This window comes from Anolis sagrei, chromosome X (genome assembly GCF_037176765.1).
Source record: "Anolis sagrei isolate rAnoSag1 chromosome X, rAnoSag1.mat, whole genome shotgun sequence".
NCBI classification, from domain to species: domain Eukaryota; kingdom Metazoa; phylum Chordata; class Lepidosauria; order Squamata; family Dactyloidae; genus Anolis; species Anolis sagrei.
The window spans coordinates 28,875,229-28,902,367 of NC_090034.1; the positions used below are offsets into that span (position 1 = coordinate 28,875,229).

The 27,139-nt window shown below is 46.0% G+C and overlaps 1 protein-coding gene across 1 annotated transcript; it reads right to left on the reverse strand.

Annotated features, from left to right (window-relative positions):
- Positions 1–304: 304 nt before the first annotated feature.
- Positions 305–26,958, reverse strand: EEF2 (eukaryotic translation elongation factor 2). The gene is made up of 15 exons (XM_060786172.2): positions 26,808–26,958; positions 22,791–23,005; positions 22,325–22,506; positions 21,319–21,530; positions 14,278–14,456; positions 12,973–13,078; positions 10,558–10,671; positions 9,260–9,398; positions 8,159–8,354; positions 6,538–6,796; positions 5,459–5,566; positions 3,902–4,255; positions 2,341–2,523; positions 2,115–2,247; positions 305–600 (listed from the first exon to the last, which is right to left on the reverse strand). Exons 1-15 carry the CDS (start codon positions 26,808–26,810, stop codon positions 407–409), a joined length of 2,577 nt encoding a protein of 858 aa, XP_060642155.1. The 5' UTR covers positions 26,811–26,958; the 3' UTR covers positions 305–406.
- Between the last annotated feature and the right edge of the window lie 181 nt (positions 26,959–27,139).

A 27,139-nucleotide genomic window follows, 5' to 3' on the forward strand; every position in this document is an offset into this window, starting at 1 on the left:
TTTTCCAGTGGTATCAAGCAATACAATTGGTTTCCACAACTCTCCTCCCAACTCTCCACAGCCTTGTCCCTTCCAGTTTTTAAAGCAAAACTAAACCCCTTTTTCGCCCAAGAAACTGGCCGGCTCATCAACGGCAAAGGCAACTGATTGAATGGTATGAAATGAAAAGCGGACTCAGAAAGGAAGAAGAGACAATCCCGCTGGAAAGAGAGATAGAGCCTTTCCAGTCTGCGGTCAGCTTAGAAATACACATTTCAGGATGCAAACCCCCCGCGCAAAGGGAATGTGAAGTCCCACAAATGAATTGTTTCTTTTCCAAATTTATTTCAATTTTTCCCCAAGACCTTTGTGTTGATAAAGATGATGACAATGATTATTCTTCTGTCATGTGGGTTCTGCACGTTGCCTACAGCTTGTCCAGGAAGTTGTCCAAGGCGGGGATGCCCTCCTTGAGGCCCTTGCGCTTGCGGGTCTCGGCCACCACCTGGAAGGGGCGGCTGGTGGCGTCGTAAGGGTCGCCCGGCAGAATCTGCCAGTGGTCGAAGACACACTGTGGGAAGGCTTGCCCGCCCGTGTTGGAGCGCAGGTCAGCCGTGAAGCCTGCCAGGGAGGGAGGGAAGGAGATAGGAAACACTTTATTAGTAAGGATAACCAGCAAGCTCGTTTCAGGAAAGGCAAAAGCTAAACATCACAAGTGTTGAACCTGACTCAGCACATAGAAGATGTTTTTGCAAGGCAGCAGGTTACAAGAGTAGTCTTCAAAGACCTGTCGGCAGCTTATGATACTGTAAATTATCACCTCCTCCTGAGAAAATTGTATAATATCACAAAGGACTACCACATCACCCGCTTCATAGGAAATCTGCTACAAAACAGGAGCTTTTTTGTTGAGTTCCAGGGCCACAGAAGCAGATGGCGAAAACAGAAGAACGGCCTGCCTCATGGGAGCGTGCTTGCTCCATCCATGTTTAATATTTACACAAAGGATCAGCCACTGTCAGAAGGGACAGCGCATTTCATCTATACCAACAATCGTGCCATCACCACCCAAGCAGGGAGCTTTGAAATGGTCAAATAAAAGCTCTCCGAAGCTTTAGGTGCTCTTACTGCCTATTACTGGGAAAAACAGCTGATTCCTAATCCATCTAAAATGCAGAAGTGTGCTTTCCATCTTAAGAAGAAACAAGCTCTGAGGATTACCTGGGAAGGAATCCCACTGGAGCATTGCAGCACACCAAAATACCCAGGAGTTACCCTGGACCATGTTCTGACTTACAAGAAGCACTGATTGTCTATCAATCAAAAAGTGGGTGCCAGAAATAACATCATACGCAAGCTGACTGGTACAACCTCAACCTGGGGATCACAACCAGGCACAGTGAAGACATCTGCCCTTGAACTTTGCTACTCTACTGCTGAATACACATGTCCAGTGTGGAATATGTTTCACCATGTTAAAACAGTGGATGTGACTCTTAATGAGACAAGCTGAATTATCACAAGATGTCTACACCCCACACTACTGGAGAAATTATACCATTTAGCCAGTATTACACCACCTGACATCCACCAGGAAGTAGCAGCCTGTAATGAAAAGGCATTGACATCTCCGGCCCATCCTCTCTTCAGATATCAACCAGCATGCCAATGCCTTAAAGCAAGAAATAGCTTCCTAAAATCTACAGAGATGCTCCCAGGAACACCTCAGCAAGTGAGAGCCCAAAAGTGGCAGGCTAAAACCCAGAACCTCAATTCATGGCTGAGACTGGATGAGAGACTCCCTTCCGGGAACAAACAAGACTGGGCGCTGAACAGGCTGAGCTCTGGCACCATGAGATGCAGAATCAACTTTAAGAAATGAATCCACAAAGTGGAGTCTGTGACATGTGCGCGTGGAGGACACAGGCCACTTACTACAATGCGGTCTGAGCCCTGCCACGTGCACAATGGAGGACCTTCTCATAGCCACACCAGAGGCACTCCAAGTGGTCAAAATAAATTTAGTATTTAGTTCAACCTCTCAAGTGCAAAAATATATGGAAGTGGCTATTGTTCCCTACTTGCCTCCTTGCAAAAAGACACTTGCTCAACTTCAAATAGACACGCTCCCTTACCGAAAGACTCATTAACCGGGAGGTAGGCCTTGACCACGAACATGGGGGTGCCGGCCACCTGGGACTCCTCAAAGACGTGGCCTCGCTTCCGGTTCAACACACCATAGATGCCGCCCACCACTTGTTCAGGGCACTGGAAGAGAGAGAGCAGAAGAAGGAAAGGAGTTACACTGAGCAGAAAGCAAAGAAGAAGGATGGAGGGGGGCCTCAGGGATTGTTGACTCACCTGGATCTCCACCAGATAGATGGGCTCCATGAGGCGGGGCTGGGCGGTCAGCATGCAGGCATAGAGGCAGCGCCGGGCTGTGGGAATGATCTGGCCACCACCCCGGTGGATGGCGTCGGCGTGCAGGGTCACATCGTGGACATCGAAGCGCACACCACGCAGGTTCTCCTCGCACAAGGCGCCCTGCAGGGGGAGGGAGCCCAAAAGAAATGAGTTGAACAAAATCACAAGCTCCATTGCACTGAAGAATCAAACTCAAGAACCGAACGTAGCCCTTTGTGACACAGAATCATAGTTGAAAGAGACAATAGAAGCCATCTAGTCCACCCCCTGCCATTATTATTATAATAGTACAAATACACACACACACACATATATACGAATGTATATACGGGGAGCCCCCGGTAGCGCAGTGGGTTAAAGCACTGAGCTGCTGAGCTTGTTGATCGAAAGGTCACAGGTTCGATTCCGGGGAGCGGCGTGAGCTTCCGCTGTCAGCTCTAGCTTCTGCCAACCTAGCAGTTCGAAAACATGCAAATGTGAGTAGATCAATAGGTACCGCTCCGGCGGGAAGGTAACAGCGCTCCATGCAGTCATGCCGGCCACATGAACTTGGAAGTGTCTACGGACAACGCTGGCTCTTCGGCTTAGAAATGGAGATGAGCACCACACCCCAGAGTCAGACATGACTGGACTTAATGTCAGGGGACTACCTTTACCTTTATATACGGGCAATAAAATAATATTATAATATGTATAATAAAAATGAAAATGTGTTTGTATGTCCAGACAGTCTTCAAGTTACGAATAACAGAGGTTTTGTAGGTTTGTTCTTAAGTTGAATGTGTTTATAAGTTGAGACAGGTACATTTTTGAAGTGCAATAATCCCTATAATCTTTGGATGGCCTAGGGAAGGGTGAACACTGTCAGAAAGATTAAAAATTAACTAGGTATTTTTAATTACAAAAATGCGAGTCAAGCACTGAAAGAATTAATAGGCTGAAGCCTGTTAAGAGATGGCGTGCCAAAGCTAGCATTGCACTGAGGAGAGCGAGTAAGCCAAAGCCTGTTAATGTTAGTTTGCCTCAGTGAGGGAACTGCTCAGTCTGTGTGAGGAGGCTTCTCTGTGAGGTAGGTAGGTCTCACAGTATGAGGAAAGCCTTATATGAGAAGGCCTGGTGTTGAGAAGCGTCATGTGTAAACCTCCAGTATATGTTCGTTGTGAGAGGCTCTGTGAGAGCTGTTTATCTGCATGAGGAAGAAGCCCAGAGTGGAAGCAACAAAGTACTACTTTATTTGTGCTATAGAAACCTTGTTCTTGTAAATAGTGCACCCATATTATTTTAATACAAAGAAAAGCCGTAACATTAGTGCACAACCTTGTGACATTTCCTTTGCTGCTTGTGCAAAGGAGTCGATTTCACTCCCTTCCGACAGGCAGATTTCTCTCCTAAGTAGGAGTTGCTTGCAAGTTGGGTGCTTGTAACTCAGGGACCACCTGTCTATGTGTGTGTGTAGACTTCTCTCTCTCTCGAGGCAGCAGCTGCTGCGAATGCCTACCTCTTTGGTGGCCCATTGGAAGCCAGCCACCACGCTGTCCTTGATCTCGTTGAGGTACTGGACGCCCTTGGTGATGTCAGTGAGGATGTTGGGACCAGTGCCGTCGGGGCCGAAACACCAGATCTTGCGGGCCTCTGCCACGTCCCACTCGTACTTCTCGGCCAGGTAGCGGGCCCGCTGTTTCAGCTCTTGCCGGGCCGCCACATCCCCCTTGTCGATGTCCTCGGCCAGCCCATCCGGGAAGGGTCGGGCCTTCATGTACAGCCGGTTGTGCTTGTTGGGTGACTTGGAGAGGCACAGCACGCCCGACTCTTCGCTCACCGTCTCCCGGTAGGACACCACCGGGTCCGATTTCTGAAAAAGACAAAGAACAACACGCAAGGTCGCTAAGGGATTTCCTTTTGGGGCAATTTGCAGCTGAGGACCAGCTGACTGCCTGATTCCAAGTGCTGCTTACTGTTGGAATGCAACCATGTAGAATGAATAACTTGATTCTCCGCCATAGTCTCTGTGAAATCGCACAAATGGCATCAAGATGTTTCTGATAATGTTTTGTAGATTGTTTTGCACTATGTTTTGTAAATTGCACTTGTTTTTCATGTTGTACACCGCAATGAGTCGCCCTTGGGCTGAGAATTGCGGTATATAAGCGTAGTAAATAAATAAATAAATAAATCAATCAATCAATCAACTACCATATGTGCGAATTTCGCAGATGACCACTCGAAGATACTCGAAAATACACGGTTACAGGTAAGCAACCATCATTTGCCATTGTACATCATACAATGATACCAGGACTTAAGAATAATGATAAAAATATAGATTATTGATGCAATCCCAGGCGACAGAAGTATTGATGAGAAGCAACTAGAAATGTTTACACGATATGAGGATTTGAAGATCGAACTGCAGACTCTAACACAAGCCAGTCAAGGGAGTCCATGTGGTGATCAGCACACTGGGTACAGTGCCTAAAAACAATTGGCGCTGACAAAATCACCACCTGTCAGCTGCAAAAGGCCACTCTACTCCAATCTGCACGCATTATTCGCCGATATCTCACACAGTCCTAGACACTTGGGAAGTGTGATCAAATACAAAAGCCAGCAAAGTGATCTTGTCTGCTGTGTAGTAATCTTGTGTATAAAATATTAATAGTAATAGTAATACTAATAGTAATAATAATAATAATTTTATTTCTTACCCGTCTCTCCTCATGACTCGAGGCAGATTACAAAACAATCAAAATACATAAGCATAGCACACACACACTAAAATGTTATCATCATCGTTATTAAAGGTGGGTAGTAAAATTATCATTATCATTATCATCATCACCATTAGGGTGCTGTGTGGCCAAGGTATTCTAGAATTCTAGTAGAATTTTCCTCCTGGTGTTTCGCCTGCATCTGTGGCTGGCATCTTCAGAGACGTCAGGTGAAAATGCTGCTAGAACACACTGGGTATAAAACCCAGAAACCACATAACCCCCAGTGATTCTGACCTTGAAAGCCTTCAACAATACATTATTGTCATGATGATTTTTATCCCTACCTTGATGGGAATGCAGGCGTGGTCCTCCTCGAGGTCCTTGAGGCAGATCTCCAGGTGCAGCTCCCCAGCGCCAGCAATGATGTGCTCCCCAGACTCCTCAATGATGCACTGAAAGGGAAGAAGAGCAGGTGGGTCAGGACGAGGCTGCAGCGCCACCACAAAGCCTTCTTTCCGAGGGTCACGGGCCCAGCACCAGCCCCACTTTGTGTGTGATGGATAAACATGATGTATAATTTGAATGGAATTGTGCGAAAGGAGTATGATTGGGGCCTAATTGGGCCGAAGACACAATTCTAAACTATTGAGGCATGGAAAACAACTATGCTCTGGAACTGTAATTAAAAGTTGCTGATGAGAACGGTGACAATGATTGAAAAGGAAAACCAATTCTCAGTTAAGGAAAGATAACATCTGTTCGGAACTGTGGGAATCGACAAGTTTTAGGCTAGAAGAGAGCTTCATCTATGCCGACAATCGAGCCATCACCACTCAAGCAGGGTGCTTTGAAATGGTTGAACAGAAGGTCTTCAAAGCTTTAGGTGCTCTTACTGCCTATTACAGGGAAAACCAGCTGATTCCTAATCCATCTAAAATGGAGACATGTGCTTTTCACCTTAAGAAAAGATAAGTATCGCGAGTTCTGAGGATTACCTGGGAAGGAATCCCACTGGACCATTGCAGCACACCAAAATACCTGAGAGTTATTCTGGACCATGCTCTGACTTACAAGAAGCACCGCTTGATTATCATGTAAAATGTGGGTGCTAGAAATAACATCATATGAAAGCTGACTGGCACAACCTTGGGATCAAACCAGACACAGTGAAGACATCTGCCCTTGAGCTTTGCAACTCTGCTGCTGAATATGCATGCCTAGCGTGGAACACATCTAACTACGACAGAACAGTGGATGTGGCTCTTAATGAGACAGGCCAATAATTTATTTGTGTATCCAATAGAGTTATATAGTCTGTTTTGTTTAATGTTGTTCTTTGTGTAAAAGTGTAAACATTGCTCTGATCTATCCCCTCAACCTGAAATGGCAATAGAAAGACCCTTTGTTTACAAATTCTCCTCACCTGCACCATGGGGTCAGACTTGGCCAGGCGCTTGAGGCCTTCCACCAGCTTGGGCAGGTCGGCCGGGTTCTTGGCCTCCACGGCCACCCGCACCACGGGGCTGACGCTGAACTTCATCACGCGCATGTTGTGGGCGTGCTCAAAGGTGGTGATGGTGCCTGTCTTGACCAGGAACTGGTCCACACCCACCAGGCCAACGATGTTGCCACACGGCACGTCCTCAATGGGCTCTACGTAGCGGCCCATCATCAGGATGGTCCTGCGGGAGAGACATGGGTGTCGGGAGAATTAACAAACGCATGGGCTTTCTCTCTTTTTGCTTTACCATGAGGAAATACTGTTTTAGGTCTCTACTGACACAGACAAGCCTCCACAAACAGCGATAGCTCCCACCACTCAGGAGACACCAAAGGCCCTCCCCTCCAATGACATTGCAGGTTATAGTGAGCACCATGAATAGGTTGAAGAGCCTGCCAATATCCTTCATAAAGACCACACTGCCCACCACCCATGTGAAGGCTTTAATATGGGGACAATTTCATCCTAGATTTTATGTGTTTCCTCCACCACAGACATCCCAGTGTTTTTTTCTCTCTCCACTAGAATTTGCATGACCCCGCCCACTGCCTCTCCCTCAACCCTTTCCTATTATTTTAATGGCACACAGTCAACACAGGAATGGATGATTATAATATAGTGTATATATTATATGCAAATATAATTATACTGTATATTATACACACATATATATGAATGTATATACAGGCAATAAAATAATATAACACTATAATATGTATAATAAAAGTGAAAATGTGTTTGTATGCACTGAACATACTAGAGAGGTTTGGAGTGAATTCACCATGATTTATAGGAGTTGTAGGTACTGGGATGTATAGTTCACCTGCAATCCATGGGCCTGGAAGTGACATGGCACACAGAAACCCCATGACCCAACAAAACACACTGAAGATCTTTGGATCTCCAGAGCGCACTATGAACGCAAACAATGATGGATCTGGACAAAACTTGGCATGCATACTCAATACGCCCAAATTTCAATACTGGTGGGTTTTGAGGAGATTTGGCCTGGCCATTTTGGAGTTGTAGGCACTGGGATGTATAGTTCAGCTGCAATCAGGGAGCACTCTGAACTCCACCAAAGCTGGAACTGGACAAAACTTGGCACACAGAACCCCTATGACCAGCAAAAAATAATAGAGTTGGGAAAAAATTCACCTTGATTTGGAGGGGTTGTAATTCACCTACATCGAGATAGCACTGTGATCCCAAACACCGATGGATCTGGATCAAACGTGGCACACATACCCCCATGACTAACTCAACCTACTGGAGGGGTTTGAGGAGACTGACTCACTATAGTGGGAGTTGTAGTTTACCCTACAGAGAGCACACTGAACCCCACCGATGATGCATCTACAGCAAACTTCCCCAACATGACAAATTTTAAGGACTAATGGAGTTTTTCGGTGTTCACCTGATATGCGAGTTGTAGTTCACCCACAACCTTATGCATTTTGTACAATTTTTTTAAATGACTTTTTCAAATAATCTCAGCAACGCTGAGCACTCAAACTAGTTTTTAAAAAAGGGAAAGACGCACCTCTGGATGGGCTTGAGGTAGAGGTCTTCCTTCTTGCCCGGTGTGTAGTTTGGCCCCATGATCCTGCACTTGAGGCCGGTGGAGACCACGCCGGAGAAGACGCGGCCAAAGGCGTAGAAGCGCCCTTTGTCGGTAGTGGGCACCATCTTGGAGATGTACATCATCAGGGGGCCCTTGGGGTCGCAGTTCTTGATGCCTGAGCGGGCCAAGGAGGGTTGAGGAAGGGGGAAGAGAGAAGAGATTCTTACTGAAAGAGGCAGCCAGGAAGAAAGGAGACAACCTGTCTCATAGTACAACCCTTTCTCTCTGAAGTATTTATAAGGAAAAAAGAGGGGTCTGATGGGAACTGTAGTGCAAATAACTGCAAGGAGGAGATTAGGAAGGAGGAGAGTGCTGCCAGGAGTCAGCTGTAAGGTTCAGTCACACACATCCTGAAACCTTGCCTCTTATTTTGTTGGAGGAAAGCACTGAAAAATTGTAAAGCTGCAGCAATAGTTCAGCTGCTCAAAATCTTCCTGAGGACAGCATTAGAGCAAACGAGCTTCAGCAACTAGTGGAGCAGTTGCAAAAAAGTTACAAACTACTTAGAGAAGAGTTAAAGCTTAGGTTCTTTATTATTGTTATTACTGTTGTTATTATTATATTTATTATATTTATTTACACCCCAGATTTCTCTCCATGGGTTATTATTTGAATTACAATTATTATTAATAACGTATTTATTTTTACCCCAGGTTTCTCTTCATGGGGACTCAAGCCGGCTAACAATCCACAGTAGACAAGTTTAAAAAGAGCAATACAAAAAAACAAACAAAAAACAAACAATTAATAATTATCTCTCTGGAGACATCTTGCCTCACTCCATGCCCACAGGAAAAGAAAAATGGAAGACTCCAGGGAAAGAGGCATGTCCCCGAGAAACATAAATCTTACAAACAGGAGAAAATAGAGAGGGACTGGCAGAGAGGCCAATGGAGGAAGGGCTTTTCCTGCCAACTAACTTGTCTGCCTCTCTATGTTCTCGATGAGGACTAGAAACGTGTGCAGAATGGGGTTGCGCTCCAACATTTTCCCACCCCAGTACAAACGTCAGGGCCCTACCCATGGCAGCCTCATCGTCAGGGGGTCCCTCGTAGAGCAGCTCACAGCGGTACTTCTGAGCGGTGACGGGGGAAGGCAGGTGGATGGTGATCATCTGGAGGAGTGCTTCCCCAGCTGGGAGCCAGCGTCGCATCACAGCCTGCAGCCAGAAAAAGAGACCAGAAAGCAAGTGAGCCTTTACAGGAAGGTAAATTATACTCCATGCAGTCATGCTGGCCACATGACCTAAGAGGCGCCTATAGACAAATAAACACCAAAATGTATCCAAGAGCTCTATTTATGTGAATCTTCTTCTCACCTCTTGGGGCCTTCTCCTGAGAAAAATCTATAATATCACGAAGGATTACCACCTCAACCATAGGAAATCTGCTACATTAAGTAGCTTGTTTGTTGAGTCCAATGGTCAGAGAAGCAGATGGCAAAAACAGAAGAAAGGCCTGCCTCAGGGGAGCATGTTTGCTCCATCAATGTTTAACATTTACACAAATGATCAGCCACTGCCAGAAGGGACAGAGAGTTTCATCTATACCAATGATTGTGCCATCACCGCCCAAGCAAGAAACTTTGAAATGTTCGAACAGAAGCTCTCCAAATCTTTAGGTGTTCTTACTGCCTATTACAGGGAAAAACAGCTGATTCCTAATCCATCTAAAATGCAGAGATGTGCTTTCCATCTTAAGAAGAAACAAGCTCTGAGGATTACCTGGGAAGGAATCCCACTGGAGCATTGCAGCACACCAAAATACCCAGGAGTTACTCTGGACCGTGCTCTGCTACTTCTCGATATTCGTCGAGAAGTAACAGCCAATAATGAATGGACCAAGGCAGGAGCGCCTCTTTGAGAGACCTCATCTCTAATTCAATGGCCAGGTCTCAATGCTATGCGATACTGGGATTTGTAGTTTGGGGAGGCATCCACCTTCTTGGGCAGAAGAGACTCAAGGCCTTGTGCAACTGCAACTCCCACAATTCCATAGGACTGAACCAAGGCAGTTAAAAGTGGATTCATTCTACCACAAGTTTTTCTTTTCCATTGCTGCCAACTTTGGTGATCTAACACTTGTTTTTAATGTAAGAATACTAAGCAGGCAGCAACTGCAATGGCCAAATGAGAAAAAGTGCATCTTTTCGCCACTGAGCATTGCATTCAGCAGCAAATACTAGCATTTGGTTTCAGAATTTTGAAAAGGGGGGGCGCATGAAATTCAGGGGTGCATTAGGCTCTAGTCAACACAGCAAAATTCTTATAAGGCCTCCCCAAAACGCTGGGGAGCTTTGCGCTTGCTGCCCCTCCTCACCTTCAGCAAAGGCTTCCCTTCCTTGTCCTTGTCTTCCGTGTCCAGCTTGATGTCCAGTTTCTCAATCAGTTTGGCTGTTTCCTCCTTCCGGAAGTTCATGATGGCATCAAACACCTTTTGGGAAAGGATACATGCTGGGTCAGGTCCCACAAATAACCATCGCAGGCCCAATCCCACCCTCCAAAAGTGGGGCCATGAAGCCAAATCTTGTGCATTACAGTTCTGCTTATCAACGCCTAGATCAGATACCAAGCCTGTGGCCCTGCAGGTGTTTCTCATTGGGATTTGGCTCCAAGCATTCCTGGGAAACGGGCTTCTGGGAGTTAGATGGCCACATGTCTGACACCTCTGGTCATTCCCATCCATGAACAAAAAATATTGCAAATCCTCCCTTTCACATACACATACATACACAGAAGGAAAGGAGGATATCTCTGTCCCACGTGATTAATGTGCACTTTGTAGAAATGCTTTCATATATATATATTATGGAACTGCATTTTTAATATGTGTTTATAGAATTTTTATAGTATTTGTGCGTTTTTGACTACCATGACCCTCTTGAGCCATGCAGAGGCAGGTAAGAAATAAAATTATTAGTAGTTGTTGTCGCTAGTTTACTATAGGCTTTTCCTAAGGAATAACAAGAGTCAGAACCAGTTTCTTACTGTGGGGTTTCAACCTCACACTGCCCAAGTCCTCAATGAGGAACAGTTTTGTTAGCTTAGTGTATAGACTAAGGGTTTCTCTTCCCCCGTTTCTCCTGAAAGACAGTTGGGAATATATCTTTTTCTTCTCTCCTTTCTGTTTCTGCTCTCATTCTAATTGGTTGTTTAAAATTGATATAATGCAAGCCTTTTGGACTCTGACTTCTTACACTCTAGTATGGAAAATATGTGCTGTGTGCTTTGAGATCTCTATCTGCTTGTGTGTGAGGAGATATGTAGTAATTTAGTTTTTCCCTTTCTTGAAACCTTAGAAGAGATGGGTGTTAGCTCAGACTCAGTTCTTTGCCATGAAGAAATGCAGTCAAGTTTTTTTTTTATTATTGTAAATAAACCTTTTGTAATTTTAAAGATTAGACCCTGCACGTTTGCCTCCTAAGTTCTGAATTCTTTACAGCCACATCACATGGCACTTGACACACTTCTTGCTAATGAGCTGATGCTCAACTTTTGTATCCTGTTTGTTTTTGGATGCTCTGCCTTATGTTATGGTAGTTTTTCCTAACAGCTACTTCAGTAGAGCAGCTGTTAGGGGCTAGCTGGGCGTGTTATCATTAAACTGTATAAAGGAGTATACTGGACCAAACTTGGCACGCATATTGGATATGCTCAAATTTGGTTACTGGAGGAGTTTGGGGAGAATTGACTGTCCTTTCTGGGAATTGTCGTTCACCCATAACCAAAGAAACTGAAATCCACGGATGATGGACCTGGACCAAACTCAGCACACAGAATCCCCATGACTAACTCAACCTACTGGAAGGGTTTGAGGGAACTGACTCACCACAGTGGGAGTTGTAGTCTACCCTGCAGCCAGAGAGCACACTGAACCCCACCAATGATGCATCCAGAGCAAACTTGCCCAACATCACGAACTTTAACTACTGATGGAATTTCTCAGGATTAACCTGACATGAAGTGAGTTGTAGTTCACCCACAACCTTATGCATTTGTACAATTAAAAAACTGACTTTGACAAATAACCCAGGCAACACTGGGTACCCAAGCTAGTGTATCATGATTTTTGTTCCTGGGTTATGTCATTTCCTAATTGACTCTATCATAAAAAAAAACCATGGGAAAACTTTATTAAACTGCAAAAAATCTTTGTTTTTGCAGGACATCTTGCAGCACATTCTGTTCTAGTTTTTCAAATCAATGTCTCCTAGAGTCTCAACTGATTCAATCTACTTTGTGGCAGCTAGAAAAACAAAGTGTCCGGAGTAGAACTTTCAAAGCAAGGACCACATAATTAACAGGAAGTAACACAGGAGATTTTTCCAATTTTGTTCCATGTTGTTATTATTTAGAGCATGCCTTCTATCCATCACAGCTGTAGGCATAGTATGAAGACAACGACACGCAGTCAAAGCTTGCCTAACGTTTGGAAAGGAAAGCTTTTCCAAGTAAACAGTCCTGATAGTCAAATTTATATCAGGGACTGATTGCAGACTGTCTCCCAAGCAGAGTGATGCTATGATACTATAGTATCAGAGTATAGTATGATGCCATAGATCGTATCATGCCGAATGATACAGCCACCAAACTCTCTGCATCAGATCTTTTGAAAAAATTTCTTCAGGCACCAAGGCATTCAGGTCAAAGTGAAGAAATGTTTTCCATCATCATACGCAGAAAACCACCCAAAACTCTTTAAGGAAAAAATGCCAGACAGATACGGGCACCTTACCTTGAAGATGGGGTCCAGGATGAGCTGGCAGAATGTCCTGGGCAACTTCTTTCCATCTGGGCTATTGGCGGACTTGCTGAACTTGCCAGTGGCGGGGTCAAAATACCTGGAAGAAGAGAGAAGCATGGAGTTTGCACAGAGTTGGGTGAGATCCCAAAAGCCATCCGCTCCAACCCCAATCTGCCATGCAGAACAAGCACAATCAAAGTCCCCCTCCCCACAGATGGCCATCCAGCCTGTTTCAAAGCCTCCACCAGACTCCAAGGCAGATAACTCCACTGCTGAACAGTCAGGAAGTTCTTCCTAATGTTCAGTATACGTGTGTGTGTGTATATATATATTGCATGGAAAACAACTCTTGTTTCACATGTTGTTAAGTACTGGACTGTGAAGGCTCTCATCAGATTGGGGTTCCAACACAGTCTGCCTCCCGCCTGGATCCACAGCTGTTTCAATACATTGCAATGTTTTGGTGCTAAATTCATAAATACAGTAATTACTACATAACGTTACTGTGTACTGAACTGCTTTTTCTGCCGATTTGTTGTAAAATATGATGTTTTGGTGGTTAATTTGTAAAATCATAACATAATTTAACATTTAATAGGCTTTTCCTTAATTCCTCTTTATTATCCAACATTTTTGCTTTGACTCTGCCATCCTGTTTATGTTGGATAAGCAAAACTCTACTGTAATGAGAATATATTAGAGTTGGAAGGGATCCCAAAGGGTCATCCAGTCCAGTCCCTTTCTGCTAGGAAACCAATCCCTCTTGGCAGATGGCCATCCAGCCTCGGCTTTATAATAGAATCCTAGAGTTGGAAGGGACCCCTAAAGGCCACCCAGTCCAACCCCCTTCTATCAGGCAGAAAAACACAATCCAATGCCACACGACAAATTGCCAAAAGCCTCCAGAGAAGGAAGGAGACCCCATCACACTCCCAAGTATAGTGGCATGTTCCACTACAGTCAGAGCCATCTAGTTCAACCCCATTCTGCAGAAAAAGCAAAATCAAAGCCCCCCAGACAGATGACCATTCAGCCTGTTTCAAAGCCTCCAAGGAAGGAGTTTTCAACACATTCCAAGGCAGAGAGTTCCACTGCTGAACAACAATTCTCACCATCAGGACGTTCTTCCTAATGATCAGGTGGAATCTCCTTGCCTGCCATTTGGGCCCATGGTTCCATGGAGTTCTACTGTAGTCTCCATTTGAGCCCATGGAGAGCTGCAGAAAGGAAGCCTGCTCCCTCTTCCTGAATACATCCTTTCAGTAACTTAAACAAATGGCCGATAGCCAGACCCACCTGTCCCCCCACAGCTTCTTCATCATGTCCTCCACTTTCTTGGCCCGGTCGGCTGCGTTCAGCTGCCCCTCGCCTTTGGCCGTGAACTTGGCCACGTACATCTCGGCAAACTGCTTTAGGGTGAAGGCCCAGCCATGGAGGCCAGAGCCAAAGCCCACCGTCCCCAGGACTGGGTCGATCTGAAGGGAAGAAAGGGGGAGCACAGGGTTGGAGCTTTGGGTTATGCCGTGCTCTTGAGGTTTTACTCCACACAAAAGGATAACATTCATACTCCCAAGATTCCCCTTAACACAGGGCTATCATACTCATTTCCATCAAGGGCCATATCCACTTTAGGATTGCCTTCTAAGAGTAATTGATTCTATGGACAGAAAATCCACAGCCTGAGGTCAACTATATATTTTAAGCTGGTTAGTTTTTATCCAATTTGGATCCTAAAATGCGACAGAATAACAACTCCAGTCTCTTATTATTATGCAGCATGCAAATTGGGGATAATGGGGATTGCAACCCAGCTGGCCTCAACAGAAGAAACTGGAGCTGTCCAGATGGGACAGTACACCAATTTCCATCAGGTCCAGTCACAAAGAAGACAGGAGTTGTATTTATTTAATTTATTTACAATATTTATATTCTGCCCGTGTCACCCCAAAGGAGACTCAGAGAGGATCACAGAACACATATATGGCAAACATTCAACGCTGTTATACACTGACAAGACAGATAACTGTACATAGATAGAGATATATATACGTATATAGGCTCCCCCCCCCCCAGTCGTCTGCATCTTGGAGACTGCTCGGTTTCGGTCACCGGGGGGGGCGGGGGCTGTCACTCCATCTTCCCTGCTGAAGAGCTTTTGTTCATAAGCTTCCTCCTATTCAATTGAATCGCCGGCATTTTCCAGATGGGTGCTTAAATATCTCCCCACTTTTTTAAAGGCAGTGCCTATTTATCTACTCACACTTGCTGTTTTCAATCTGCTAGGTCGGCAGGAGCTGGGCTGAAGGCCAGGAGCTCACTCTGACCCTGGCTTTGAACAGCCAAGTAGCAAGATTTCAGCTAGCAAGATTTACGGCAGCTTGTAGTTAACCTGCTGTGCTAAAGCCTGGCCCTTGGAGGAGGGTTGCATAAAATAGCACGCAAACCTTGTTTGACCCATGTGCCTTAAAACATCCCTGGGCAACAGAAGTTAGCATAGTGGTTAGGCCAGAGTTAGCACAGCGGGTTAAACTACCAGCTACAGAAAATCTTGCCGACTGCAAGGTTGGCAGTTCAAGCTGCTGAGGTGATCTCCCGCAGTCAGCCCCAGCTTCTGCTCAGCTAGCAGTTCGAAAACAGCAATGTGCGAAGATAAATAGGTACTAGGCCTGGGCAATGCATTGCTCTAAATGATTCTAAAGTACTTACAAAAACTTTGGTTGCTTACCTGTAACAGTGTTTCCTCTAGTGGTACCTGTGAAATCCACATATATGAGTTTTCTGTGCCTCCGCAGACAGTTTTGGAATCTTCTGGAATTTTAAAAGATACTTTTTTGGCGGTAGCATCGCCCATTCTCTCCTGATAGTATAAATAGCCAGTAGGCAGGGCTGCCAGTCAGTTCCTCAGCCGCAGGAAAGCAGCCCAGGATACCGGAGAATGACCTCCAGCAGGGAGGATGGGCGGGTTGTGTGGATTTCACAGGTACCACTAGAGGAAACTCGATTACAGGTAAGCAAACAAAGTTTCCTCTGCGTGGTCCTGTGAAATGCGCACATATGGGTGACTAGCAAGCTACTAACCTTGGGGGTGGGCGTCATGCCACACACGAAAACAGCACTGCTCTCCCAAAGGCAGCGTCTCTTCTGGATAGGGCATCCACCTTGTAGTAGCTGACAAAGGTGGAAGGATTCACCTAGGTAGCCGCACGGCAGATGTTCTCCAGAGGCACTCCTTTGAGGAACGGCTGTGACATGGCCAAGGATCTTGTGGAGTGAGCTTTCAGGATAGGAGGGTCACGGCCTGGCAATTGATATGTCAGTTGGATGGTGGCTACAATCCACGAAGACAGCCTCTGGGGAGTAACCGGTGTACCGAGGATGTCATTCCTGTACTTGAGGAACAGTCATGGAGACTTCCTATGAGGTCAGGTTCGATCGACATAGAAGGCCAGTGCCCTCCTGACATCTAACATATGCAATGTCCTTTTAAGTGGGGTTGACAGGTTTTGGAAGAAGGCCGGCAAAACAATGTCCTGAGAAAGGTGGAACTTCGAGACCACCTTAGGTAAAAATGAGATGTCTGGAAGAACAGCTTTATCAGCATGAAAACTCAAGTAAGGTGCGTCCACTCAGAGCACAGATCTCACTCGCTCTCCTTGCAGAGGTTATAACAATGAGAAAAGCCATCTTCCATGACAGATATTGGAGATCAGTTGATGCTAAAGGCTCGAATGGTTGTTTGGAAAGCTGTGACAAGACCAGGTCCAGGCTCCATGCAGGTATCGGAGGGTGCACCGGGGGAAACATGTTGTTATGCCCCCCCAAAAACAATTTAATGAGGGGTTGCTCAAAACAAGAAGGCAAGCCTGATTTGGAATTGGGCCCACTGCGTGTTCTCTGGTGTTGCAAAGAAGTCCACCGCCAGTGTCCCCCATAGCTCGAATATGGGGCGTAGGTATTCTGGATTTACTTGCCGCTCATTGATCTGATCAGTGTGTCCGTCAGAGAATGTCCGTCCGGCACATGAAGAGCGAGGAGGTGGATGTTCTGCGGGATGCACCAGTCCCAGATGTGCAGGGTAAGGTGGATCAACTAGCAGAACTGAGTCCCGCCCTGCTTGTTGGTGTAAAATTTGGTTGTGGTGTTGTCTGTCAGGAGGCGGTCTACATGACCAGACAGAGGGAGTTCGAACGACCTGAGAGCCTTTTGAACAGCCAGCATCTCCAGGTAATTGATGCGATGTTGAGATTCCTCTGGAGACCACTTGCCCTGCACCGTCAGGTTGTCGAGATGGGCTCCCCAGCTGGACAGGGATGCATCCATGGTAAGTGTCTTGGTTGGGTGCTGCTGATGAAATGGCATCCCTTCTCTGGGTATTGTGTCTGTGCGTCCACCAGGAGAGTGATGCTTAGACATGTGGAGGAACCATCAGGAGCTTCCCCGGTGAGTCCCTTAGTACGTCGAACACTTGAAGGAACCACATCTGCAGAGGGCACATTCGAAGTCTCACGAATGGTGTCACGGCCGTGGTGGAAGCAAAGTGACCCAAAAGTGACTGTATTTGTCTGGTGCGTGCGGACGACTTGAATGAGGGACCTTAAGGCCCTGAAGTGGTCTTCTGGCACCAATAAACTCGATGGATTAGGTAGGCTCCAAATGGGATTGGTCCCAATTTACTACTAGTCCAAGATCCTGAAGAAGAGACAAAGTAGTGTTGACGTCAGTCAGAAATCACCATCGAGAGCTAGAAACAATCAGCCAATCATCAACGTAAGGGTAAATAACGCCAACCTGGCGGAGATGTGCGGCAACAACTGCCATGCATTTAGTAAAAACTCTGGGGGCAATACACAAGCCAACGGAAGTGTATTGAAACAGTAGTACTGGTGTCCAACCTGAAAACTAAGGAATCTGCGATGAGATCGTCTTATTCCGATGTGGAAGTAAGCATCTTTAAGATCCCCCGTGGCAAACCAAGCCCCTCTGCCAATTAGGGCCAAAATCATCATCAATGTAACCATTCGGAATTTGCGGAGTTTAATGTGCCAGTTCAGGCCTCGTAGATCTAGGATGGGCCGCAAGCCCCCACCCCTCTTGGGGACTAGGAAGTATCTAGAGAAAAAGCATTGATGGATTTCCCCAGGTTTCAAACGGCTTATGGCCCCTTTCTGGAGAAGAATCTGGATCTCTTCGATGGGGGGGGGGGGGTTAACCTACAGTGTCTCACCAGAGGTAAAAATGTAAACTCGATTGCAAAACCTCTCTCCACAGTGTTGAAAACCCACTAGTCCATAGCTATTTGGCACTAGGTATCGATGTAGGACGCGAGATGGTCTGTGAAGGTAGGTTGTGGTAGAGAAACATCGCAGGTTGGGGAAGTCATGGGATAATCAACTTGGACAGGTTGGAGGATAGTAGAACTTGGATGGGGATAACTGCTGTTACGTCGTGGTAGAGTGCTATACTCGGCGCCTCGGGGCATAGGGTTGTCTGCCCCTACCTTGCTGGCGGTTCCTGGTCGGAGGTGGAGGTGGTCTCCTAGTAGAAGGAGGTTGGGTAGCCAGTCTCGCACGTGGTCCTGCCGAAGTTGGATTAGGACGTCTCCGATAGTATGGAGTGAAAGTTGGCCAACGTTGTCTAGGTTGGTTAGAAAACAACGACGGAAGGCCAAACCTGTGGGCCGTCTGACACATCTTGTGCGTGCGTTCCAGGTTGGTATCGGTATCAGGGTTAAACAACCCCGCCTCATGCATTGGGAGGTCTTCTATTGTCGCTTGTGTAGACTGGGATAAGCCTGAAGAGCGTAGCCATGAGTAATGGTGAGGGCTACTGCAGCAGCAAACAGCTTGCCTGATGTATTGGCAGTGTGTTTAGCCAGATCTTTCTGCAGGCCTGCCAATTGCATAGCCTTTTGCTTGTAGGTTTTAGCCAGTCTGAGCTCCTCAGAAGGAAGGTGATAGAGTAGTGGGGCAATTTTGTCCCAGATGAAGCAGTGATAACCTCCCATGTAGGCACCATAGTGTGCCATCCTTGCAAAAAGTCCAGCAGCAGTGTATATTTTGCGACCCATGCCATCCAATTTCTTGCCCTCTTTGTCTGCTGGGGTGTTGTGAGAGTGCTGTGCTGGGCGTGGTTGGGAGACGTCCACAACCACTGAATTCGGCTTAGGGTGTTTACCTAGCCACTTTGCTGAAGTCATATCCAGCCGGTAGAGATTTTTGGCCTTTCTGCTGGTGGGTGGGACCGAAGAGGGAGCCACTCCAGGTGCCTTAATTAGCTGAAGTAGGTAAGGTAAAAGAGGCAGCGGGGCCGCTGCTGGTGACTGTTGCTGGTCATGAGAGAAAACAGGATCATCCACAGGTGTCACCACTTGTGGAGTTTGAAGTTTCAGCTCCTTCGCCAAGCGATTAATGAGGGAGAAGGTACTCAACTCCTCAGGAGAAGTAGGGTCATCCTCAACTGTCCCTTCAGGGAGGGGAGCAACCATAGCATTGCCATCTGAATCCGAGCCGGCCTCGGTACCAAGGGTAATGGTTTGAGCCCTGCTGAACTGGTGTTTTCTCTGGGAGGGGCTCCGTCCCTTGAGCAGCCATGGTAGGGGGCTGCGTTGGAACCGAGGCGACCGGGTGCAGCTGAGGCGCTGATAAGGAGGCCTGTGGCTGTTGTCGCGGCTCCTGAGGAGGAGGGGCACTCCGGTATGGAGATTGGGGGGCCCAGCCTGGGTGGTGGTGGTAATAGTATGGGCTATAATAGCCCCTGGGGGAACGGCCTTCTGTATGGAAATAATGAGGTGGTGAGCCCAGTGAATACAAGGCCTCACGCGTGCTGCTTCAGGAGCGGCTCCGCAAAAGAGCTCCAAGAGCGCAAAGAAAAGGAACAGTGCCTCGTGCTGCGTGGCGTCGTCCACGCAAGCGGCAGTGGTGTGGCTTCCAGGATCGAGAGTGTCCCCGAGATGGGGGTTTTGGGCTTCTGGGTCCAAGCTGCGTTTCAGCATTTGACCCCGTCGACAATTCAGGGGGGGGGGGGGGGGCGATGTTGAGGGCTCTTCTAGCAATCGGATCTTCTCTTGCCAGTGAAGCTTCCCTCTCCAGGGAAGGGGTAGGAGGGGTCAGCTGGTGCATGTCTTCCGCTACAAATGGAGCATGCGTGCATTGCATGGCTCTCCCCCAAGCATAGCAGGCAGACAGGGTGGGCGTCCGTGTCTGGGTATTTCCCCCCACATTGGGAACACTTTTTGAAGATGGCCGTCATTTTAGTTAGGAGAGAGAAGGCAAGTACAGGCCTGAGAGCAGTCAAAACGATCTGTAGTCAGCCAGCAGGAGCAAACAGAGTCCAAATCGGTAGGCAAGAATAGTCAAAGTCCAGTCAGGAGTAGTTAAAGTCCAGTCAAAGGTCAAATCACGTAAGAAGAAAGAACGAGCTAGTCACTGATAGAGAGGTTCTCTAACTGCTGCTTCTTGCAGCGGAAAGAAGGAACTGGCTGGCAGCCCCACCTACTGGCTATTTATACTATCAGGGGAGAATGGGCGGTGCTACCGCCAAAAAGTATCTTTTAAAATTCCAGAAGGTTCTGAAACTGTCTGCGCAGGCGCCAAAACCCATATGTGTGCATTTCACAGGACCATGCAGAGGAACTAAAGTTCTGGTGGTGAAAATTTCAGAACTCTAGCAAAACTTTCAAAATTTAATTATTATTTCATTATTGGCGATTTTTATGACAGAACCAATTAGGAACTGCCATTTATAATGAAATTTCGAGAGTTTTTTCACCACCAGAATTTTAGTTTTGTAAGTACTTTAGAACCATTTAGAACCATGCATTGCCCAGGCCTAATAGGTATCTCTGTGGCAGGGCGATAAAGGTGCCCCTGAAGACATGCCAGCAATTCAATCAGGAAGGTGTCCATGGACAAAAAGCTCCTTAGCGTGGAAAAATGGAACAACAGAACCTCCCTGTGGCTGAGTCAAGCACAGCGTCCAGATGCTGGATATGAAAAACAGGGAAGCCTTGCCTCTGTCTACATATTGTCTGTCTTTGTTAATGGTATAACAGCATTGAATGTTTGCCATATATGTATTCTGTAACCCGCCGAGTCCCCTCGGGAGATAGACCAAAATATAAAGTATATTACAATCATTTATTATATTTGGGGGGGGGGGGGGGGGGCTTACAGGAGACATCTCACCCAGAAAAAAAGATTAAGTTACTATTTCTGCTCAGGGGAATATTTCCAGATTTTTGTGGCCTCACAAATGAAAACACTTGATAAAGAGAGGCACATTCAATTATATGGGAGCCCTTTCAAGCTTCTCGGGGTCCCCGTTGGGCCTTGGCCTTACCATGATGTTGCCCATGGGCCCCGTCTCGCCCTCGCCATAAGTAGAGATGATGACGTTGACATTCTCCACGATGCGCTGGAAGGTCTGGTAGAGCTCCTCGCACTTCAGCTGCAGCTCAAGCAAGGCTCGGTCCATCTTGTTCATCATCAGGACAGGCTTGATGCGCTCGGCAATGGCCTGGCGCAGGACCGTCTCTGTCTGGACACAGACCCCTGAGAGGTAGGAAAAGGAGGAAGAGGGAGGCTTATTATTGTTATTACTGTATTTACTCCAATCTAATGCTCACGTTTTTGCTTCCAGCAATGAAAAAGAAAATCATGGGGTGCATCTATGCTGTGGTGTTTAATGAATCTACTTTTAACTGCCTTGGTTCAATGCTATGGAATCAGGAGGGCTGTACTGTCACAAGGTCTTGAGCCTTCTCTGCCAGAGTGCAGAAACCTCATTCAACTACAAATCCCAGGATTGCATAGGTATGCCTGAAGCAGCTTCCCCTTTTGGCTTTGGCTCACCACTACGATTGCCATATTATGTGAATTGAATGTGCAAGATAATTTAGACTCAAGTCAATACCATATGATTATCATCCTCATCTAGTCCTAATTGCTGTCATCTCTCACCCACGAGTACAGTGGCTAGGGATGATGGGAGCTGTGAGAATGACAATGGCCTCTTTGCAAGCATCCTCACGGTCCCTTCAGGCCTCCTGACTATGTGAGATGATGGTCACATGTTTAAGACTTGCCTAACCAATTTCTGTATTCGGTTGACACCCAACCTTTGTGCCAATAAGGCACCTTCAACACCTGCTATCATGGAAGAGTTGTTAAGAAAATAAAGCAAGGAAAAGAGAAGTACTGCAGCAAAGTAGAGGTCAAAAGCGACAAAGAGGTCATAAAAAGATGATTCAGCTGATGATTCAGGGTGGGTGAGGTGCTAAACCCTACCAGATCTCTCTCTCACGTCCACACATACATGCAGCTCCAAAATAAGGTAAACATCTCACCCGAAACGCAGTCTACAACCACCAAGGCACCATCGGTGACGCGCAGGGCGGCCGTGACCTCCGAGGAGAAGTCCACGTGGCCCGGGGAGTCAATGAGATTGATGAGGAAGCCAGTGCCATCTTTGCTTTGCTTGATGAAGGCCAAGTCGTTCTCCGAAAGCTCATAGAAGAGGGAGATTGCCCTGGAGGAGGAAAAGAGGAATCAAAGCGTAGGCCCTTAACTGCTCACCTATGGCTACTTTTAAGCAGAAATATCCTTTCTCACCCCAATCTTGGGGAAGCCTATGGGTTCTAAAACTATGACTGATGAGTTCCTCAGGGTTAACCTGGCATTAGCTTGGTCAACACAGGGCACCTAAACTAATATAACAACATATGAGTACCATCCCTCAATTTAAGGGATTCTGCCCATCTTCTGGGCTTAGGAGGAGAAACAGGGTGATCTTGAGGCCCGGGGAGGACTTACGTGGACTTGATGGTGATGCAGCGTTCCTGCTCATCTTTCCGGGTGTCGGTGAAGCGGGTTTCACCTGCCCGCGCAGAGGCAATGATGCCGGCCTTGCAAACCAGCGAGTCCGTCAGCGTAGACTTCCCGTGGTCTACGTGTGCGATCACAGACATGTTCCGGATGTTGGCCTTCTTGTCCATGATGGCCCGGATCTGGTCAACTGTGAAGTTCACCTGCCAAACGAAGCATGCAAGAGAGAAAAGGTTAATCACCAAAAGCAACAAAGCCATCAACCCCAGCACTTCCTTCATCAATGGGTGCTGGATTATGACTCTAGAGAGGAGGATTCACAACCCGCTCAGACCTCTAGTAAGGGAAGTCACACTTTCACAGCTTCAGAATAAGTCAAGATCAATCCACCTCTGAGTCACTTCTAATATAAACCGCTTTTACCCCCCTTTTTAGAAGGAAAAAGCGAGATACCCAGCCAATCTTCAAGCATGAATTTTAAATGTATGTCCTTTGTTTAAGCTGTTTTGTGTATTTTAACATGTATTTTATAGAAATATGTTTTAATATGTAACTTTTATAGATATACATTTTAATATGCATATTGTAGTATATATATTTTTTGCAATGCTTATGTGTTTAATGTATTATCGAAGGCTTTCATGGCCAGAATCACTGAGTTGTTGTGTGTTTTCCAGGCTGCATGGCCATATTCCAGAAGTATTCCCTCCTGACATTTCGCCTGCATCTATGGCAGACATCCTCAGAGGTTGTGAGGTCTGTTGTAAACTAGGAAAACATTTAAATTATTGTGTCACCCACCTTGAGCCACGAGAAGCAGGTAAGAAATAAAATTATTAATTATTATATAAGTTAACATACATAATTAACATACGGATACATTTATAGTAGTTTAAAATTAATATTATTTGTGTTAAATTTATATCCTTTTTCTCTCCACAAAGAAGACTCAAAGTAGCTTATTATTAAAAGCATTTCAATAATAATAATCTGGCCTCTCCAGTTCTTTGGGATGTTGGAAATGCTGGCTAAGAATTCTGGGAACTATAGTCCCAAACACCTGGAGGGCCTGAAAGGCTCTCTTCCCTTCAAAGAATGGAGAAGTCATTGGGAGCAAACAATGATGTGGGCAAGCAGTCCAAGACATACTTTCCACCTCATTACACTGGAGGGTCTCTATCCACTTTCAATCCAGGGGCTTCTTTCTAAAGAATGATGGGGTTTGTAGTTGAGGGAGGGGTCTTTAAATTGATCAGCCTTGTGAAAACTACAAATCCCAGCATTCTGCAAGGAGGAGGCAGCCATAAGATTAAAAGGGAATGCACACTCCAGTGGGATGAGGTCATGAAAGCCTCACAAAATAATATTCTATATACATAATAAAAGTGAAAATATGTATGTGTGTGGCTGGGGTGCCCACTTTCACAAACAGCTAAACTATGATCCCCACCAATGAGTACCCACTACAGGCCTTCCCTCCAATGACATTGCAGGTTATAGCGAGCGCCGTGAACATTTACAACACATGCCAATGTCTTCACAAACTCAAGACTGCCCACCACCCAAGTGAAGGCTTTCATACAGGGACAATATCATCCTTGCTTTTATATGTTTCCTCCACCACAGACATCCCAGTGTTTCTGACTCTTTCCATTGGTGCAGAATTTGCATGATCTTTCATAACCCTTTCCTACTCTTTTCTATGGCGCACAGCAAACAGAGGAATTGATCGGCAACTAAAAATACCGGAGGGGGTTGGGGGACTGACTTAACATGATGGAAGTTGTAATTCACTATGATCCTGAACAATGATGGATCTGGAACTGGGAGGAATTGGCCTGGACTTTTGGGAGTTGTAGGTAATGGGATTTATAGTTCACCTGCAATCAATGAGCCCTCTGAACTCCACCAAAGATGGTATTGGACCAAACTTGGCTCATAGAGCCCCCATGACCAGCAAAAAATACTGGAGATCTTTGGGGAAAATTCAAGTTGATTTGGGAGAGTTGTAGTTCACCTACATCCAGAGAGCACTGTGAACACAAACACCGATGGATATGGATCAAACTAAGCACACATACCTGATATGCCAAAATTTAATTAGTGGAGGGGTTTCGGGGGAACTGACCTTCCTTTCTGGGAGTTGTAGTTCACCCACAACCAGTGACCTCCACCGATGGACCTGGACCAAACTTGGCACACAGAACACCCATGACTAACTCAATCTACTGGAGGGGTTTGAGGGAACTGACTCACCATAGTGGAAGTTTACCCCACAGCTAGAGAGCACATTGAACCCCACCCATGATGCATATAGAGAAAACTTGCCAACATCACAAACTTTAAGTACTAATGGAGTTTCTCAGGGTTAACCTGGCATGATGCGAGTTGAAGTTAATCCACAACCTTATGCATTTTGTACAAAAAAAGTTTTTTTTCAAATAACCCAGGCAACACCAGGCACCCAAGCTAGTAATAATATGACATTATAATTCTTTTTAAACTAATTCTCTTCTTGAAGAAAATAATATGTATAAAAGGCATATGCAGAATTATATGGGATTATGATTTTTGGTATCAGAAAACACAAAATGCCACACTCAGATACTAGTAACAATACTCCCCTCTTTCACCTCTGAATGGAAGCCTAAGCCTGTTTCCTTTATGGATAAAGAGTTGTTCTTAGGCCACCAGGTTGGCAAACAACCCAATTTTTTTGGGCATAAAAAGGGTGGACCACAAGAGCGAAGGTCACACCAAGCTGCGATGCGGCAAGACTGCAGGGTTACATAAGGCGCCTCTCAGAAGGCACAGCTCCCTTTGGACAAGAGAAAGCTGGCACAGCTCCCCTCCCTCTTTGCCACGTCATTTTCATATTATCGCTGATACATGATTCCCCCCCCCCCCCAAGTCTCTAAAACACAGAAGGGTTTGTCTCAAACTCGAACCCAAAACCTGTGTCATGGCTGTCCCTTTCCTCCCTTAAAATGGCTCGGGTTCACCCAGAAAAACAAGGAAATGAAGACCATGGTTTAAAGACCAGGTAACATCCTGCAATATATGTATCAGGATGTTACTCTTGCTCCTTGCTCTCCCTGGGTAACACCCTGCAATAATGCAGATCTATCTAGCTACACAAACACACATATTAAAACGGAACACCTGCAATAACTCACTTTATACACACACACACATATATATAACATGGAACCTCATTGTTCCTCCAATTAACTCTGCAATAATTCAGTGTTATATATATATATATACACACACACACACACACTAGTTATCAGCATTATATGTATATACAATATATATTATTAGCAGAGCACAATATTAGCATTTTATATTACATTGTATTACACTATACTGAAATATTATGAGTAATATTACATGTACTATATAGTATGATTATACTCTTTTATTATATCACAATATATAATACACTACCAGTTTATTATACTATAAGTATTATATATTACTATATTGTACTATACCACTATACTGCTGTATGAGTAATATTACATAAAATACATAACAGTACTATATTGTACCACTAAATAATACACTACCAGTCTATTATACTATTCGTAGTATATATATTGCACTATATCATAAGTTGTGTGTGTGTGTGTATATATATATATATATATATTACAACATTCACATTATATAAATTAATATATACAATGTTATAGTACTGAAGCTACTGGCTTCCAACAAGGCTCCAAGCTCTTGGGAGGGACACCATTCTACTTTTCCTCACTCCTTGCCTAGCAATGGGCTCTTAAATCCACCAACCGCCCCTCCCTTCCCTTCCCTTCTTAAGGGCCTGCCAGGCTTCTTGAGTCCTAAGTGTCTCTTCAGGGCTTTCAGGGGGCTTTGAGGCCTAGCCATCGCCGGGCTCGCCTGGCCTTCGGGCAGGACCGGGCCCATACCCGACCCGCGGGAGAGCCCCGCCTTGCCAGCTCTCCTTCCAACCCCGTGAAGCCCCGGATGGCTCACCATGGCGGCGGATGGCGGCGGATTCTCCGCAGGGAGAATAAAGGAAGACAGAGAAAAGAAAGGCCGGCAACAATGGCGTCGTCGGCTGCTCCAGCGGCCCTGTCTTGCTGGCAGGCGCCGAGTGGGCGAAAGAGGGCGCTGACGTCAACTGATGGCCTTTATATACACAGGCGCCGACGAGGGGCAGGGCCACGATGGCGGGCTTCAAAGCGCATGCGTGCCTCCTCTCCCGGCTCGACTTCCTCTTCTCACGGAGGGCAACTCGAGAGTCTGCTTGCGCACGCGCAGTGTGGCTTGCCCGAACCCGGAAGCTAAGCAGAGCACTACACGTG